Source organism: Anguilla rostrata, chromosome 8 (genome assembly GCF_018555375.3).
Source record: "Anguilla rostrata isolate EN2019 chromosome 8, ASM1855537v3, whole genome shotgun sequence".
Lineage (NCBI taxonomy): Eukaryota > Metazoa > Chordata > Actinopteri > Anguilliformes > Anguillidae > Anguilla > Anguilla rostrata.
Genome location: NC_057940.1, coordinates 40931844 through 40948885, shown reverse-complemented (window position 1 = coordinate 40948885; position 17042 = coordinate 40931844). Strand labels below are relative to the sequence as shown.

Sequence of the window (17042 nt, the reverse complement as noted above, 5' to 3'; positions counted from 1 at the left end):
TTTCTGAAAAACAATTACAGCTTTATTATGAGTCTGTAAAAAACAGGCTGCATCTGATACTCTCAGGCTGCAAAGTTATTGACAACATCTGTGCCCATCTTTTTTGGGACCTAATTTGCCATGCTCATATACAGTGGACTAACATTCTTGACGTTGATGGGATTTTAATGTATTTTACCCACTGGGTGATAAATACTCAACACAAATTTCAAGTAAAATTGGCTAACAGGACATTTTATGAACTTGAAGGACGCTACGAGATGCCTCCCCAAGATCAATAATTATGGGACCTATTCAGTCTACCAGCAAGATATTTTCCATTTATATGTGAATAACAAATTCAATCAAGTGAGTCTTTTTTTATTAATATGGTGAGTCCCGGTGAAGTGAACAGAAAACAAGGACAAAGACAGGGAAAAGCACATTGTAACTGGATTACAGTGATCAATAATTCATATTTAATCAGGACAGCTTAAATTTATATTTGTCATGTTACATTTACCCTATATCTGTCATGCTAAAATGTAACTTTTAAAAGCATTTTTCAACACCCCACATTTCTCAGTTTGTAGTTTAAATGTGTTAAGCCTTTCTTTACATATCTGGAAAAAATACTCATTCCAAAACTGCATTACTAAACTACAAACCATGGATTCCAGACAACTGCAGTAGCTGCAAGAGATCTGGGACAGAGTGCTGATTTCTGACAATAGTGCATGGGGAAGACTCCCACGGAAGCTCTCTTGGACTTTGATGTGATAAATCAGTCGAGACATTGCAGGGTCTCTGGATGTATCTGGAATAGTATCGGGCTCACAGATTGTAAACATATCAAATATTAGAATGACATGGATATAAGTGATGGGAAGTTGATAAAAAATGTTAAATGAATCCTGTTCAAAAATCCTAAATTACTCTGCCCCCCCCCCCCCCCCACTTGCATGCATATTACGTCTTGAGTCTTTATCACTGTGGTCTGGCCTCCCAAGATTTGGTTGAATAAACTCTGGCAGCTCTTTGGATGGTAGGTCTGAAAAGATATGTTTCCTGAAACCAGGCAGTCACCCACAGGAGAGCATCTTCCAGAAGGGTCAGGCAAATGGCTCTCCGGCACTGTTGTATTTTGTTAGGGAAAGAGGGCATGCAAGCTTCGGGCAAAAATACACCTGCATATTGGATACTGCAGGCTTCTATGTTAACAGTTTTTCCAAGGAACACATGTGCTTTTAAGTTGAAAAATTTAAGAGTACACTAATCCACCCCAATTGGTAGATGTGCTCCTATATTATTTTTCTAGTCGTACAGAAAACACATCAGTTTTTATGAGCAAATGCTCCTAAAATGCGAGCACTGTGGACTCCTGTATTGAGAATAGCTCAGGCATAGACTCTTGAGGGTGAAATTTGATTTAAATTGATGAGATTTAGTCAAAGAGATTTGAGACATGTAACATTCTTGATTTCACATCTTTAAACTACATTACAAAATGAACGTAAAGCAGATCAAAGTAAAACAGGAAGTGCACTAACTGTTATTCAGCAAAATATGCAACACAGACAGAACGACTCGAAACCGTTACTGATTCTTAAACAGCCCACACTGTAAATTACTTTCGTCTGCTGTGCACAAAACAGACTTGTTGCCCATAAAACATACAGAAATGAAAACTGAAAAGACATTTTTAAAATAAATAACAGAGACAGGGAATGTCTGTCTCAATACATCATTCCTGTTTAGCACTATATGTGAAAATCTGGAGTGGGATCCTTGGCTCTCACAAAGGGGAGTTTTATGGTGAGGCGGCCCTGGAGAATGGGATGACAGAATTATATCGTGCCTGGAACCTTCTCTGACCCCAACAGCTCTGAATCAAGTAACGGAAAAAGGTCACCCCCGCAACTGGGGCACAGGAGGGCGTGATCTCTCTGTGTGCCAGCTATGGCTCATGAGTACACAATGCCTCAGGCTGCGGAATGGGTGCAGGACCACGCACCAGAGAGGAGAAAACTAATCTCATATTAATTTTACTTCCTGCTTTATGAGGGATGGATCCAAACGAGACAGAGCAAGATCCCTACGTTTTATATCAGCGTAACTGATATACTGACAATACGCAGTTGTTTTTACTTTTCAGGATCACAAAGTATTGTACAACCAAAAAGGATTTCTCTTTAAATTTTTTAAAACTATCTTTAAACACAAGTGTAAAAAAATTACTGATTTGAAATAATCAACAATCTTCAAACAAGAGAATAAAAATAACTGGCTTTAATAAGGAATCCAAAGTATGCACTTGCAGAATTATTTTTGAATACATTACCATATAGCACTGTATGCAATGTGGAAAAATAAATTTTATCTACATGGATTTTGAAAATAAACAAGTTATGTACATTAAATATTAATGTTGTGCTTGTGCTTTATAAATGTGTGTGGAATAACACACTGTCAGAAGATACACAACACACAAATAAAATACAAATATGCTGTAAGCAAATATTATAAATGATCACATTTGATAAAGTATCAAACAAGTCATAATGTTTTACCATTATAAAGCTCAAACAAAAGTCCAACACATACGTCCAACATTTTGTGTTGCAGTCAAATATAGTGCAAGTAGTGCTTAGGTATTTTGTTTTAAAAATAACTACAGGAAATTGCATTACAATGCCAAAATAACTAACACTTATGGTGTATATAAACGTGTTAAAATCCATGCTGTAAGCATTTGGTCAGTATAAATTCAGGGACATAAAATAAAATAAAAACAATTAACCCCTTAACCCACTGGCCCCAAATAATTTTCTTCTGACTGGTATTCGCATCTTTACTGAGCTTGAATTGTATTTCAGTGCCTTCCTTCCTGCAATGGAACAACAATATAATCAAATTAGCAAGGGGGAAAGAACCTACTGGAACTTAATCAAATTGCCTTTCAGTCATTCATTCTTAAGACACTTCTGTCATTAATTTTAATGCCATCATAATGTTGTCACAACTTGATGCATTTATAGACAAAGTTTAAATGTGATATTTCCCAGTTAATTAAATTGATGTTTCAAACGGTCTGCAGACAACAAAATGTTACAACAGGACAAAACGACCACCGAGCCACAAGATCTGTTCCCGTACCTTTCACACACACATCTGTGCAAGTTCCCCTCGTGATAAAGTTGTTGCCGCTCCCTCCACATCCTGTATACAGAAACTCCTCACAGGACTTGGAGGCCGCATTATAGTAATACCGTGGTATGGATGCAGCGCAAGACCCCTTATCCAGTGGCCCTAGGCAGAGGGCAGGGATTGCTATGGGGAAAAATAAAAAAAATTTAATTTGAATTACTCACATTTTTTCCCCTAAAACATTACTTAGTGGGAACAATGATGATAATAAATACACTGGGAGAAAGGACCAATGCTGTGCCACATGACTCTTGCAGAATTTTAAATTTGATTCAATAAATGCATTACATGTCACACAGGGATGGCACCAACATTTATTAAGATGAACCATACTTTTATGAGGTTCACAGTACTCCATGCAGGCAACTGGATCAGTGAATCGGTTGTTGTTGCCTTTGCAGCCGCCATAATGGAATTCCTCACACCGCATGGAGGTCATGTTGAAGAAGTATCTCTTAAAAAGTGCCCGACAAGGGCCCGGGTCCTTCCCGAACCTGCAGATCTTGGGAATTTCTGAAAAATTAAAACAAAAAGATGTCAATGGACCAGATCTCTCTTTCTCACTCTCTCTTTTTAATGTGATCCTCTTCATTTTGCCCAAGCTTAGTTTGGACCACAATAGCCTATTTATCTGAAAAGTGTTTACTACTGGATTGCAAAGCATCAAATCACAGAGCCTGTTAGACATGCACTCAGAAAACACACTACAGGAAAAATAATATAACAATGATTATTCTGAGAGGAAACTTTAACATCCTTCTCTCATGGTAGAATAGTAAGTATGGCATGTGTGACATACTAAAATAAACTGTCTATATACACTAGCATAAGTAAAACACTAAATGTGACATGCGGACTAAATTTAGTTGTTGCTACGTATGGCAACAATAATTTCAGCCATCGTTTTTACAAAATAGTTGTTGTGTAGGCATATACGCTTAAACGGCACAATTCTGGTGTTGAATGTTGAATGAGATTTACGTTTGTAGCATGTTTTATGTGCGTATTGCACAAACATGTCTTCAGAAATGTTCTCAGCTATATTAGTACTTACTTGGTATCTTCCAGCATGTTTTCTTGCAGTCTTGAAAAGTCATGAAATTGTTGCCGTTTCCTAAGCACCCACCATAACTAAATTCTTCGCATTGTTGTGTGATTGTGTTGTAGTAGTAACGCTGTAAGTCAGCACGACAAGGTCCTTCATCCACTTGTAGGAGACACGCTTCTAAAGTGAGAGAGAAGTAATCATTAATATAGATTTCGTCTACTTGTGTCAAACAAAGAACATATATTCCAAACAAAGGTTAATGTTTGGGAACAAAGCTTATCGTTTAATATGCGGATGAGTTAAATTAACAAAACTTGTACGTGGAAAGCTTGATAGCAGAAGCTTTGTCTGGCTTGTTTTCCTCCATGAAGAATCTGGCATGATCTAACACGGTCGTTGAACACAAACGACAAAGCTTTACAGGAAAAATTGCATTTACTGTACCTCTTGGTGGCAATGCGGAAACGTGCGCAAGAAATAGGAAACAATACGGCAAAAAATAGTATTCCATCGTCTTGTTGGTCTGGAGATAAGTTAAAGATTCAAACCATTAAAAAAGACTTTGCACAACTTTAAAAGATATTCTCAAGTTACTCTACATGCCTCCTTTTATACCCTTGGAGACCTTTCCGGTGGGGGAACCGATGGGCGGTTACGTTGAGTCATTTCCATACTTCATTGCGGTGTTAACTTAGTGATATAATTACTACAGCAGAGATTTACAGACTTGGCAAAACCGTCCAAATGTTTTACGCAAGTGAAAAATACGTCATTGAATATTGTCAACCAGCTATGGATAATTCCCAGTGCTCCAAGAGTTTCCCGTTTTTAACTTTGGTGGAAGGACATTCTCTGGAATTAAATTAATACCGGAAAAGGCCTAATGCGTAAATATACCAATTTCCAGCGAACCGTTTATGGTGAGAAAAATTGTAAATTTCATTTCGGTATCACTGAAGGAACTAAGAGGGTGTTATTTCACCTAAAAGAACTTCGGAGGAATAAAGAATAAAAAGGGAGTTTTTAGAGAAATTGAGATAAAATAGAGATTTAATACTACCTGTAAAGGAGATCTCACCGCTGCATAATTTTAATTGCTTTAACGTATCACGAATGTTGCCATTATTATTTAATTATTATGGAAAATACAACAATCAATATTGACATTTAAAGGCAAATAGGCTTATTTAACATTTAAGTTTAGCTAAGATTGTTTCGTTTTACTTAGGTGGCAAACAGTGACAGGCAAAGTTGTTTCTAAATAATCATCACAACATGTATGTGATAGCCTAAGTAAAACATGTTTGAGACAGAGGATATTTGTTTTCTGAGTGGTGGTTAGACTGAGATGCATTTCAGACCTTCAAGGAGGTAACTTATCTAATCTTTGAGTGAATAGAGATACTTTAGTAGACTTGATCAGAGACTTATTAATATTATTTGCAAAAGTTTGATCAGACTGAGCCACATGAGAGATTTGTGAGGGTTATTTCCCAAAAGAAATAACCCTCACAAATAAGAAGAGATTTTGGAGATTCCCTTTCCTCTGGGTATTGTTACATTATCTATAGGCATTTTGGGTAGTGGCCAAGTATTAAACATTCATGCATAGCATATGATGACATCAACAATAGTCATGGTTGTGAGGTCAATACTCATTCCTCTATACATCATGGCCCACAAGGAAATGAATATCGGCATCTGTGCAGCATCAGGGCTCATTGTGTAATTTCTATATCTGCTCTGACACACCCTTGATTAGATATTAATTTAAAAGCTTCACAGCCATGTTTTAGAGCTACTTTTTAATCTCAAACTCAATCACACTTATTAAGGCTGCACCACCATCAATCCAGGATGGCCCAGGCTGGCACGCTGTCCTCAGAAACGCTCACAGCCAGTCGCTGCTTCTTTTCCTTCTTCAGATCACCGGCAGAGCTGCACGGCCATTGTTGTCAGAGAGCTGCCCATCTTACACAACTGCTGCTGCTGGCACCCAATCAACCAGAGGAGTCGCCTTTGTGCCATGATGCTGAGAATTGCCAACTGAGGCCCTTACCTTCTAGGCGATGGAACAGACAGGTTTAGATTTCAGAAAATCAGGATGAGGTGCTTCACTGCATCTAGAACGAGCACTGTATAAACCCACAACATACGGCCAGCGGTTGTGTGTGTGTGTGTGTGTGCCTGAGTGTGTGCATGCCTGTGTGTGTGTGTGTGTATGTGTACATACAGATGATTACAATTTTAACTGCTCTCGCTCTCTCTCATACACATATCCAAGTTTTAAAATTTATATAATTATTTATTTAAAAATAACAAATTCAATTTTTAACCAAAAATTTGTGAATGAGGATTAGAGTGAACACTCAAATATGTGTCACTAAGCAGATTCCATCTGCCTGTCACATTTTCTTTCTAATAAGCTCTCACCCATCCAGGTCTCTGCGTGAATCATGCTGCATTTCGATTTCAGTCAACATCAAGTCAGTACTTGAAGTACATGTGTGGTTGTGTGAATTAGATCTCATTTAAAAAATGTTTAACTAAAAAAATGAATAAATAAAAAAAACTGAAATGAATTCAAATACAGCCAAACTGCTTCTATATTGACAATACTATACATCTTTAATACTGTGAAGCAGTGCAAGCCTATGAGATATTGTTGAGAAGAAATGCACACTTTGTATGTCAAGTGTTGCAGTTGAATACGTTCTGAATTATGTTGTAGTCCCCATAGCAACCTTTGTCGTATTTTTTTTTTTTTTTTGGATACTGTCATTGAATGTTTCCGAAAGCAATGTGGCTGACACATAGTTCAAGACATGGCACGTTATTCAACATGACAGGTTTGGGCTAATACAGATTACACATGGAAACCTGTATTATAATAACTGTCCTCTTGACCTACATAATCACCAAAACGTAAATTAAGTATTTAAGATACCTGTAAAAGGAAATATTTGTCTTAATTTTAAAGAGAATAGTTTAAAAGCATCAGTTATCTTTATTATTATTGTTGTTGTATATCTGTCTTATTTTTTTAATGTCATGCTGTGGGGGACTTCATAAAAAGACAATGATCTAATCAGATTAAGAGATTACAATGTTTACAGATTACTTTATAAACCAGATTGAAGGAGGAGAGTGGGATTCTCTGGAAGTTTTCACGAGTTGAAGACTGTTCACCATAAGTAGCGGTAGGTTATTTAATTTTTCAATATTGAAATATGATAGGGAATTAGTACTTTTTAAAGACTTCTAATGAATGCAATTACTTGTATCTGTATTAATAGATTACAGTACATGGCTTCCAAAAACATCAAATAAATGTGAAAACCTTTTATTTTATTGAACAAGGCAATTGTATACTGGAATAATATGGGTTCATCACAATTATCAATAATTATTCAAATGGAGACCTCCTGAAACAATGTCTGTAAAATATGTTAAACTCTAACAAAATGTTTTGATATATATTTCCAAAATATATTTTAAAAATATATATGAAATGTTTTTTAAAAATCTAATTAGGAAATTATACATTGTTGCTATAGAATCATTTGATATATATCATAGAATGCACAGACATTTAAAAATATATTCATCAACATTACTAGTTGCAAATCTAACTGGCAATATCTTTGGGATATACAGGTATATCTGTAATATTGGACTAATCTTTTGATTTATATCTTAATAAACTCCTTTTAATTCAGTGTAATGTTTCTAAATCAGTAGTTGCAGTAGTTGTCGTGGACTGTCATGTATTGCTCTGGCCAATAGTCTGACTAGGACGTAGCTAGTATTCCAGTTTATTACATTAACCATTTGTACAGAACACCTTGAGTTTTTAAACGTGGTATCTGATGACTTCTGTGTTTCTCTGGCTCTGGGATAAAGTTCCAAGCTTACGGTGTCACTAATATCTTGTCATTATTTTCATTTATTTTACTTTGCATTACAGGGAATTCTAAAGCTAGTGTTTATCTGTTTACATTTCTGCAGACAATGCCGGTTATTAATGTAGATGACTTGACGGACAAAGACAAAGCAAAAATGGAAGTAGATCAGCTGAAAATTGAAGTGAAGCTTGAGAGAGCGTTGGTAAGTCCTCAGTTTAACCATTCATACATGCAGTACACTTACACACATGCAGGCACACTCACACAAATGCTTCAAATCATGTTTTGTATTTTAGTCTGCCTTGGGTTTGCCTTACCAATTTAAAAAAGAATTCAAAACAAGCTGTAACATTTTTGGAACAGTTACAATCCTATGTGGAAGTCGAAAATAGGTTTGGCGCAGTGCACTTTCCATACTGGTGAGAAATTTGGCTTGATAATTGGCTGAAGGGAGTTTTATCACCTTTAAACAGTCTCATATTTCTATTATGGATGCCTTTCTGTTGTGTATTGTTTTAATGGCAAACCATTCATCTTATAATCAAAGTAAATTAATGCAGCATCCATTAACAATGATTCACATGTACATTTGGTGAGTGGGGGTAGAAACAAGGTCACCATCAGCAACAGTGAATTTGACAGCTCTGCAATAAGTGGATTAAAATACTTATCACAAGAAGTATTTTACTTAATACTGCAATTTAATTGTAACAGTGACTATCTCAACAAATCAATGTTGCATCTGCATGTGTTAAAATGAAAAGGTGTTCTCACTCAACCTCAACCTGATTATTTGCGTGCAATACAAAGAGGATTGTTGAAAGAACTGATTAACCTGGGGGCTAGAGTTGAATTGATTATAGCTGGCTTACTCATACGTATAAATAGGTCAGCAGGTTTAGCTTAATAATCTAAATGAGACAAACTCAACAAAGCTGGACAGGTACGTACACTTGATATCAAATATTGCATTTTTAATTACAGGTATCTAAATGCTGTGAAGAGATGAGAGATTACATTCAGAGTGGAGCAGATGAGGATCCTCTCGTCAAAGGCATTCCAGAGGAGAAAAACCCATTCAAAGAGAAAGGTGGATGTGTCATTTGCTAACGTGGACCGAGGATTCGTCTTCTTTTCCTCAGTACGGGCAATTGTAGAACCCTTGGACAACAGCTAGTATTGAATCCCAGCCGAAATGCAGTCTGTTGATTGAAAGGATGGATGGAAAATTGCTTTTCCCACCTTGTAACAGATCCCCCTTTTTCAAATGGCATTGTGCTTCCTCTGTGATGTCACACAATAAATCAGAAATTTAGTGCGATGATTGTCAAGAGATTTGATTGATGGAGCAAGTGCGTCACTCCTGTGAGGCTGTTGTCTCTGCACCATCTGTTCCATTACTGGACAAAATACTTTGATTAAATGTTGTTGTTTACAACAAAACAACAGTGTTGATTATATATATATATATATATATATATATATATATATATAAAATATATATGCCTGCAAAGAGAACTAATTCAAATTACGTCAATATTTCTATAGATTAATAAGCATTATTATATATTATTATATGTAATTGTGCCTGAAAAAATAAACTTGCAATAACACAGATAAAAGTTACCTTACCCTAACCCTAACCTTACAAACAGCATACATGCTGAGGGAATATGGGATCTTTGAAATACTGTTTTCCAGCAAGTCCATTTACAGGAAGACCAATTGTTGTGGAGGTCCAAAAGCAGAGACTACTTTGTACCCTATCAAATATCCCTGATCAGTACATGAGCTACCCATAAAATGCCTGGAACATCTGCTACACTGGGCAGTAGTTGACATCTTATTTTACAGGAAAGTAACATTTAATTACTGGACTCCAATTGTGTTTGCTTCTGCCCTTTGGTATTGGGACCATTGGAACAGCAATTTTAATTAAGCAATAAGGCACAAGTAGCTGTGGTCTATTGTGAATATAATTCATGTTTAAAGGTGACAAGCAGCAGTGCTTACAGCCCCTGTTATTCTGACTACATTCACAGTATATAATCCATCCATAATGTAAAACTGCTGTTCCCTGTTAGGTTCACAGGGGGGCTGGAGTCTATCCCAGCATGCATTGGGAAAAGGGGCAGGATTACACCCTGGACAGGTCACCAATCCATCGCAGGGAGCAAAATATAGCCACTTTTCATGAAATAGTTACTACCTATAAGTACATGTAAATGACAAACTTTAATTCAATTGTGATTTTAATAAACAATTCGTTATTACTATCAATCTCTGGACATAAATAATATAGATAAATAAACAAGACTCTTAGCAGCTTGTATAGCAACATTATGCTCATAGAAGCAATGCCCTTTATAATTAAGAGTATTTTTAATAATCAGGTATTAGACAACCTCTGGAGGCATAACAAGTCATTTTGGAGTTACTTCAAATGTATTTCCTTGCTTTAAACCACAAAGTTGCAAATAGCTCTGTACGAGCCATGATAAACCCTGCACGTAATCTGAAAATTCTATAAGTATCTAACATATCCTTCTTTACACACAAAAACTGTCTGGGATAACTGAAAATATACATTAAAACTGAAACAATATTACCAAAAAAAAAAAAGCACCAGAAAGTGAACTGTTCCTTTTCCTAAGTTTGGCCTACTGTTGTTCCTTAGTGAATCTTTCATGTCCATTCACAGACATGATTTTCTTACGGCTCCTGTATCTGACCACTTACACCAGGGAGCTACGCAGGCAGTGACTCACCTTACTGCATCCCCTGACAGTGCCTGCTCCTTTACAAATCATCTTTAATATAGATACAAGGTTATTCACTCACATCAGCTGTCTGGTGTTCATAGAACAGATCAAAAGTCACTTTAAACAATGTGATTTTGATTGATGTTATAGCTAGATTGCTAGCTAAGACAGGCAATAGGCTATATAGCTGGCTAAGGTCGTCAGTTCAATAATTTGTTAAAGTGCAATGATGTTTTATAAAGCAAGGTGAACACGTGTGCAGTGACTTGACCAGGGGTCAGCAATGTGCATAAACAAATGTGCATACAAAAATACCAATGGCAGTGGTACACCTATTAATGTCCATGATTATTTATTAAGAACATTAATAAGTAGTAAATAATTATTAAGAAAATGTAAAAACTTCATGCCCTTCAAGGAGAACTACAAGGAGGACCAGTGTCCACAGCTGGGCCAGCTGGGGTGAGTCTGTGTTGTGCTGTAGGCTGGCTACTTTAACAAAGGTCGTTTGACCAATTAGAAAACTGAACGGGAACTATTCGTTTTATATACAACTTTGACGCATGCGCAAAAACACATCAGAATCAGACGGTCACAATGGCTTTTTGCAAAAGAGTTCGGCTTCTTAACTTAACTTGCCGTCATTTTTACCCGTCATCATTCGTGTGTATCAGCAGGAAGATATCAGAAAATGTTTCTTCTAAATCTAAAGCAAGTGCTAGTGCCGACTCGACGACAGATCACCCGATTTATACGCCTGAACATTTCGCATTGAAGGAATCCCTCAATAAGGTACGAAGTTTTGAAGATAACATGGTTAGCTAGAATTATTATAACGAGTTTATTTCAGATGTGTGACTTTTCAGCGCACATAAAGATGATGGCGAAACCAAAGCGCGTGTTAAATAGCAATAGTACTATGGATGTGTCATTTAACATTAACAAACACAGGGTTAATGTAGGTGATAGGTCAGGATCGCGGTGCAGCAGTAATGCTTGGCAGATTTGCAATGACACCGGGAGCAGTTATTTCTGTACAACGTGACACGTTTTCCAGCACCATTGCCAGTATGTCTAACATTTGTTATTCACTGTTGCATGCAAGGGAAAATGTTATAAGCATATTAGTCTAACATTAGACCTATAGCAAGTTATCTGTTTCACAGTCTTGCCGCTCCTCGCGGAAGAGCTGGCGTTGTACAGATCCACGCCTGTTTATTTCAGTATTATGACTGACTGATTGTGGAGGCAGATTATATATTTCATAATGTATAACGTTATACAAAATATACAGGTGAACCCAGGTCGAAGTTGATGCTCGTAGACAAGTAGTGTTTTGAAGCCGACATGGACGCCTCCATTGTCACGTGACTGATGTACTTCCTACATTATTGCTTCAAAGTACCGCACGCAGGGAGGATAATTATTGTCCCTGCTGTTCTAAATGTATACTACCGCAGAACGTATTCCTTTCTACGCGAAATTATAGCGGGATCGAAAAAATGTAAAAAAGGCATGACAATTTCATAAAAGGCCACTTTATGCAGTATTTCAGCGTAAAAAATCAGTTTGCACATTTATGAAAATTTAGCCACTAAATACAAAACAAGAAAACGAATGCAGTTCCATTTTTACAGGGAAATGCCGGATTGTGTTAAACAAAACTTAAGATCCTCAATATTTTTTCAATTTTTGTTTCGAAACGGCAAAGCAATTACGGCGCTGCATTTATGCAAATTAGACACCTAATCAGCCAAGGACACTATGGTAGGTGGTCTAGTTGCGTTGCAGTGGTGCATAAATGTAATCCTCTTTAAAGTCACAGAGTCTTGAGTATCAGTGTCTTTATTTTATAGTAAAGAACAAAGTCCTAAGTGGAATGGCCTTTTTGCATTCTTTAGTCATTATCATAGTATTCCATTTCCTTATCGAATGTGTCTGTCTGCTATAAACCTAATGGCTATTAGCATTTTTGTTATATTATGAATGAATGAATGAATCATTGCATTCATATAGCACTTTTCTGAACACTCAAAGTGCTTTACAGTGATGATCGGGAACTCACCTCACCCACCACCAATGTGTAGCACCCACCTGGGTGATTAGTTGTGATACATGCTTGCGCTTGGCAAGTTGCCTATTTTTGTATAGTGCCAGTATAGAATAAATCTGTGCAATTTTGAGCCTGTTTTTATTCTTATAGCCAGGATTTTTGTTCAAACATTAAACAAATCAATTAGTCAATCTTTGATTTTTGAGTTAAATTTTCAAAAGTTTTTATTATGGATTTCGGTCTTCGATGTGACTGCATAGGCTGTTACAGCAAATCACTTGCATAAATTATTATCACTTTGGTTTTTAAAAATATATGTGAATGCAATGTTGACTAAATCATTAGACCAATTTCAAGGCAGATGTATCATTCTGACGAGTAAAAACTACCAGTCTGTTGGAAGTGCTGTTATGGGATATAGCCTATGTGTGTTATTGGTTACAGTTGCACAGTAGGTCTGCATATATCTCTCGGTCCAGCTCTATCATTCATGTCTGTGTTTACTTTGGTCTTTTTCCAAACTGACAAGTAACTTGTGTGTCTGTAGGTGCAATTGATTATGGTCATTTTATTTATTGGATATTCTAGTATATAGTTATTGTATATTCTGTGCGAACTGTGTTGAGTAGGTGCCTTTTTAAAACTACAACTAAGAACACTACCACACCGAGTTTGTAGAAAAGCACTGTTTACCCATCGAATTAAGACAATTCAAATAATTGAACTAACTTAATTATTTAAACACCAACCTAACACTGAACTTGGAACAAAAAATTATTGAAATATGCTGTTTGACTCATTCATTAATTTAGTGGGGGCCCAACTGGCCCCCTACTATTTTTAAGAGATCACTGTCAAATATCAAGGGGTCAACATTTTTTTTTTTAAATGATGGGGGGTCGCCAGGGGTCAGGCTGCTCATCCATCCATCCATCCATTTTCTAACCTCTTAATCTAAGTAAGGGTCGCAGTGACATCCCTCTCCCCAGGGACTTCCACCAACTCAAGGCGATTCCAGGCTATAAGGATATAATCTCTCCAGCAAGTCCTAGGTCTGCCCCTGGGTCTCCTTCCGGTGGCCGTGCCCAGACACCTCTAGAGGGAGGTGCCCAGGTGCCCAAACCACCTCAACTGACTCCTCTCAGTGTGAAAGAGCAGCGGTTGTACTTTGAGGTCTTCTTAGACAACTGAGCTCCACACCCTGTCAAGGAGAGTAAGCCCTGCCACCCTACGGAGGAACCCCATTTCAGCCGCTTATATTTGCGATCTCACTCTTTCGGTCACTACCCATAGCTCCTGACCATAGGTGAGTGTAGGGACGAAGATAAACTGGTAAATCGAGAGCTTCTAGATCTGTCAAGAGATAAGTGTTACTAAATACTTACTGTCAGGGTACCCAAACTGCAAGTTTACGTTATTCTCTTGACTCTGTAAAATGCAAATAGCAACTTCTGTCAACTTGGAGATCCATTGTTTCACACCCTTTGACCAGGGGTGGCCAAACATTCGCATAGAACATGCACAAAGGGATATATGTGAAAATATTTATTATTGTGAAAACATTTATGAATTAATTGAAAATAAGTTACAATGCATACCAGGCAATCAGGGCAGTTCTTGAATCGTTGTTCTAGAAAATAATCTCTGACACACAGCCTGGCATTAGACCAATGTTTTCCAGAGTTAGGCCCTCTGTCTTGAAGCATCCTTCAGGGGCTGAAACTTGAACAGGGTAAAATATGTTTGTTCCGGTCATAAAAAGCATGTTAAAGCAGGATTTAGTAGGTTATAATAGCCATTGCACAAAAAACTATAAATGGGAAGTGAAAAACAAGTAGTAGTACTGAAGGGGCTGTGGGATTTGATTTCATATAGCCTAAGAAAATAAATTACAAGGAAATCTGAAAAACCGAAACTAATGCTGACCGTAGAAAATCATGTCCGTGTCACCCGTTTCCTCAACAAACATGACCATGGTCAGGTTTTAGATGGTTGCAAGCTGAACTGTTGGCTGTAAACTGTTCTGCAGTTTAATACTCATTTTAATTGAATTTCCAAATGAATACTTATCTACATGGATTCTTATTTTGAACAATAGCCCCCCATTTCCCTCTCATTTGGAATGAGTTATATGCCTCAGCCTGTGTTTGTAGCTTTTACTGTCTGAGCCACTTGGGGGCCTGACCTTTTGTGGCTTAGAAAAGTGTCCACAAGAAGGGCTATAAATAAGTCATTGAAAGTGTTATGATCTGCCGGTAGTATACTGTAAACTGATGAATGAATAGAAATTATTCTACTGAGAGACTCCTGCTGTGGCAGCTCAGTGTTCCTCAGTTTGATTGTGCCCTGCTGGTATGCCACATCAGAATTTTGGCTTGAAAAGTCAAATTGTTCACACGTGAAGCATTGAATTCTTCACAATGAGGTTTCAAGGATTTATAGTCCCACCTGATTTCTCCATTTCCCCTCCCAAATTTAAATGGAGCCTTCCTTCCTTTGTTCCCCAAATGAACCTTGGAATCGAGGCATGTATAGTCGGGCTTAATACGTCTGCATGGTTAATACGAACTCTGACTCATGTCCCTTGTGTTTAGAAGTCCGCTGTGTCTACCGGTCAGTCATACTGGTCAGTCATTACATTTTGTATTCTTTTTACCCTTTGGGTCAAAACAATAGTTTTCTTAGTACTTATCCATCACTTTTTTTTTTGAAAGAAAGGCATTCTAATCTGCTGCAAAATGTGTTTGACTTCAGGGAGAAAAGCTTTGAGTTTCTATGTGCTTTTTCGAGCTGCTTTCACACATGGATATTGTTGCATTAACTTTGTTTTGCAATGTTAATGGCTTCTCTTGCTCACACGTCCAATGAGTGTTTTTGAAAAAGTTTTCAACAGCATAGACACATACCAATGCCAGTAATTGTTGTCTGGACACACTGCTGTAGGTTACGTTTCAAATATAGAAGAGTGAATGGTTGCAACTGACTAAAGTTACAGGATGTGCTTAGTAGCTTACATTGTGCTAATGATTGCTTTTAATTTTCTCATCCGCTCTTCAAAACCTCACAGTGCACGAGATGAATGCCTCTACAGCCATTAAGAGTGAATTTGTACCCTTTTTTAAAAGGGCTATTGCTTCTGACAGTCATGAAAAGTATCAGTGCATGAAACATTTTGTCTGTAACTACTTAAATGAAATCTAGTGGAAGTGAAATAAATTACGTAAGCTCCGCCCAGTTTAAGCATTGTGTTAGCTGTGATTGTCACGTTAAAATAATTTAAGTTGTTTATTTGGCGCAGTAGATATCCCAAAACTTTGTTTGAAATGCAGATAATTATTTACAATTACTTGTGTGGTGTTCCAAAGAAATTCTTATTAAATGTGGAGTTATTGCACGGCATAATGTTGTTTATTAATAAAATTAATACCATAGTAAATGTTACCAGACCAGTCTTCTAACCTTAGGACAACCTTAGGTCTCAATGTAACTTTGTGCAACAATTTAACTTATGTCACATTCATTGGCATTGCGGTTTCCTACTGTTTTTTTTCAATGGGTAGCTAGCATTAGATGAAGGCCTCTCTCAGGAATGTTTATCAATCTACAGCCTGCCTCCCACCATAGATGTACTCTTGGCCTTTTAGTCATTGATTGGAAAAGTAATATTTTTTTTAAAGTAATATAAAAATATCTTAAGTTTTTGGATATTTCCAAAAAATGTGACTGTGGTCCAGGTCTGCATCTGCAAAGTATTTGTCTACAGTCAAGTCCAGAATCATTGGAATTCTTGATAAAGGAATGTAGAAAACAAATAGCACCATTGTAAAAGCGTTGGGGTAGTGACACAATTTTTGTTATTTTGTCTCTACTCCAGCACATTCCATTTTAAATGAAACCATGAATATGAGGTTAGAGTGCAGACTGTCAGCTTTAATGTGATGGTATTTATATCATACGTGATCAGTAGGAATTACACCTCTTTTTATATGAAGTGCCCCCATTTTAGAGGACTGAAAGTAATTGGACTATTGGATGCCAAACTGTTTCTTGGCCAGCTGTGTGTCTTTTCACTATTAGTTGCATGCACA

At 37.0% G+C, this 17042-nt stretch overlaps 3 protein-coding genes across 3 annotated transcripts in view; 2 read left to right on the top strand and 1 right to left on the bottom strand.

Moving 5' to 3' along the window:
• Positions 1-2253: 2253 nt before the first annotated feature.
• On the bottom strand, positions 2254-4863 carry tfpi2 (tissue factor pathway inhibitor 2). The gene is made up of 5 exons (XM_064348273.1): positions 4679-4863; positions 4241-4411; positions 3520-3699; positions 3136-3309; positions 2254-2866 (listed from the first exon to the last, which is right to left on the bottom strand). Exons 1-5 carry the CDS (start codon positions 4743-4745, stop codon positions 2775-2777), a joined length of 684 nt encoding a protein of 227 aa, XP_064204343.1. The 5' UTR covers positions 4746-4863; the 3' UTR covers positions 2254-2774.
• Positions 4864-7332: 2469 nt separating this feature from the next.
• On the top strand, positions 7333-9460 carry gngt1 (guanine nucleotide binding protein (G protein), gamma transducing activity polypeptide 1). The gene is made up of 3 exons (XM_064348275.1): positions 7333-7434; positions 8243-8341; positions 9124-9460. The coding sequence occupies exons 2-3, from the start codon at positions 8246-8248 to the stop codon at positions 9247-9249; spliced, it is 222 nt and encodes a 73-aa protein (XP_064204345.1). The 5' UTR covers positions 7333-7434; positions 8243-8245; the 3' UTR covers positions 9250-9460.
• Positions 9461-11453: 1993 nt separating this feature from the next.
• The window catches only part of zgc:85777 (uncharacterized protein LOC405871 homolog), a 26646-nt gene continuing 21057 nt past the window's right edge, over positions 11454-17042 (top strand). The window contains exon 1 of the mRNA XM_064348271.1: positions 11454-11693. Coding sequence (XP_064204341.1) covers positions 11499-11693 — 195 coding nt within the window. The 5' untranslated portion in view covers positions 11454-11498. The remainder of the gene's footprint in view (positions 11694-17042) is intronic.

Excerpts from the sequence above, each read along its gene's own strand:
- tfpi2 (XM_064348273.1), bottom strand. The coding sequence starts at position 4,745 with ATGGAATACTATTTTTTGCCGTATTGTTTCCTATTTCTTGCGCACGTT. Across the intron at positions 3,700-4,240 it reads AACATGCTGGAAGATACCAA|AAATTCCCAAGATCTGCAGG; the intron begins GTAAGTACTAAT and ends TTAATTTTTCAG. Across the intron at positions 3,310-3,519 it reads GTACTGTGAACCTCATAAAA|CAATCCCTGCCCTCTGCCTA; the intron begins GTATGGTTCATC and ends TTTTCCCCATAG.
- gngt1 (XM_064348275.1), top strand. The coding sequence starts at position 8,246 with ATGCCGGTTATTAATGTAGATGACTTGACGGACAAAGACAAAGCAAAA. Across the intron at positions 8,342-9,123 it reads TGAAGCTTGAGAGAGCGTTG|GTATCTAAATGCTGTGAAGA; the intron begins GTAAGTCCTCAG and ends TTTTAATTACAG.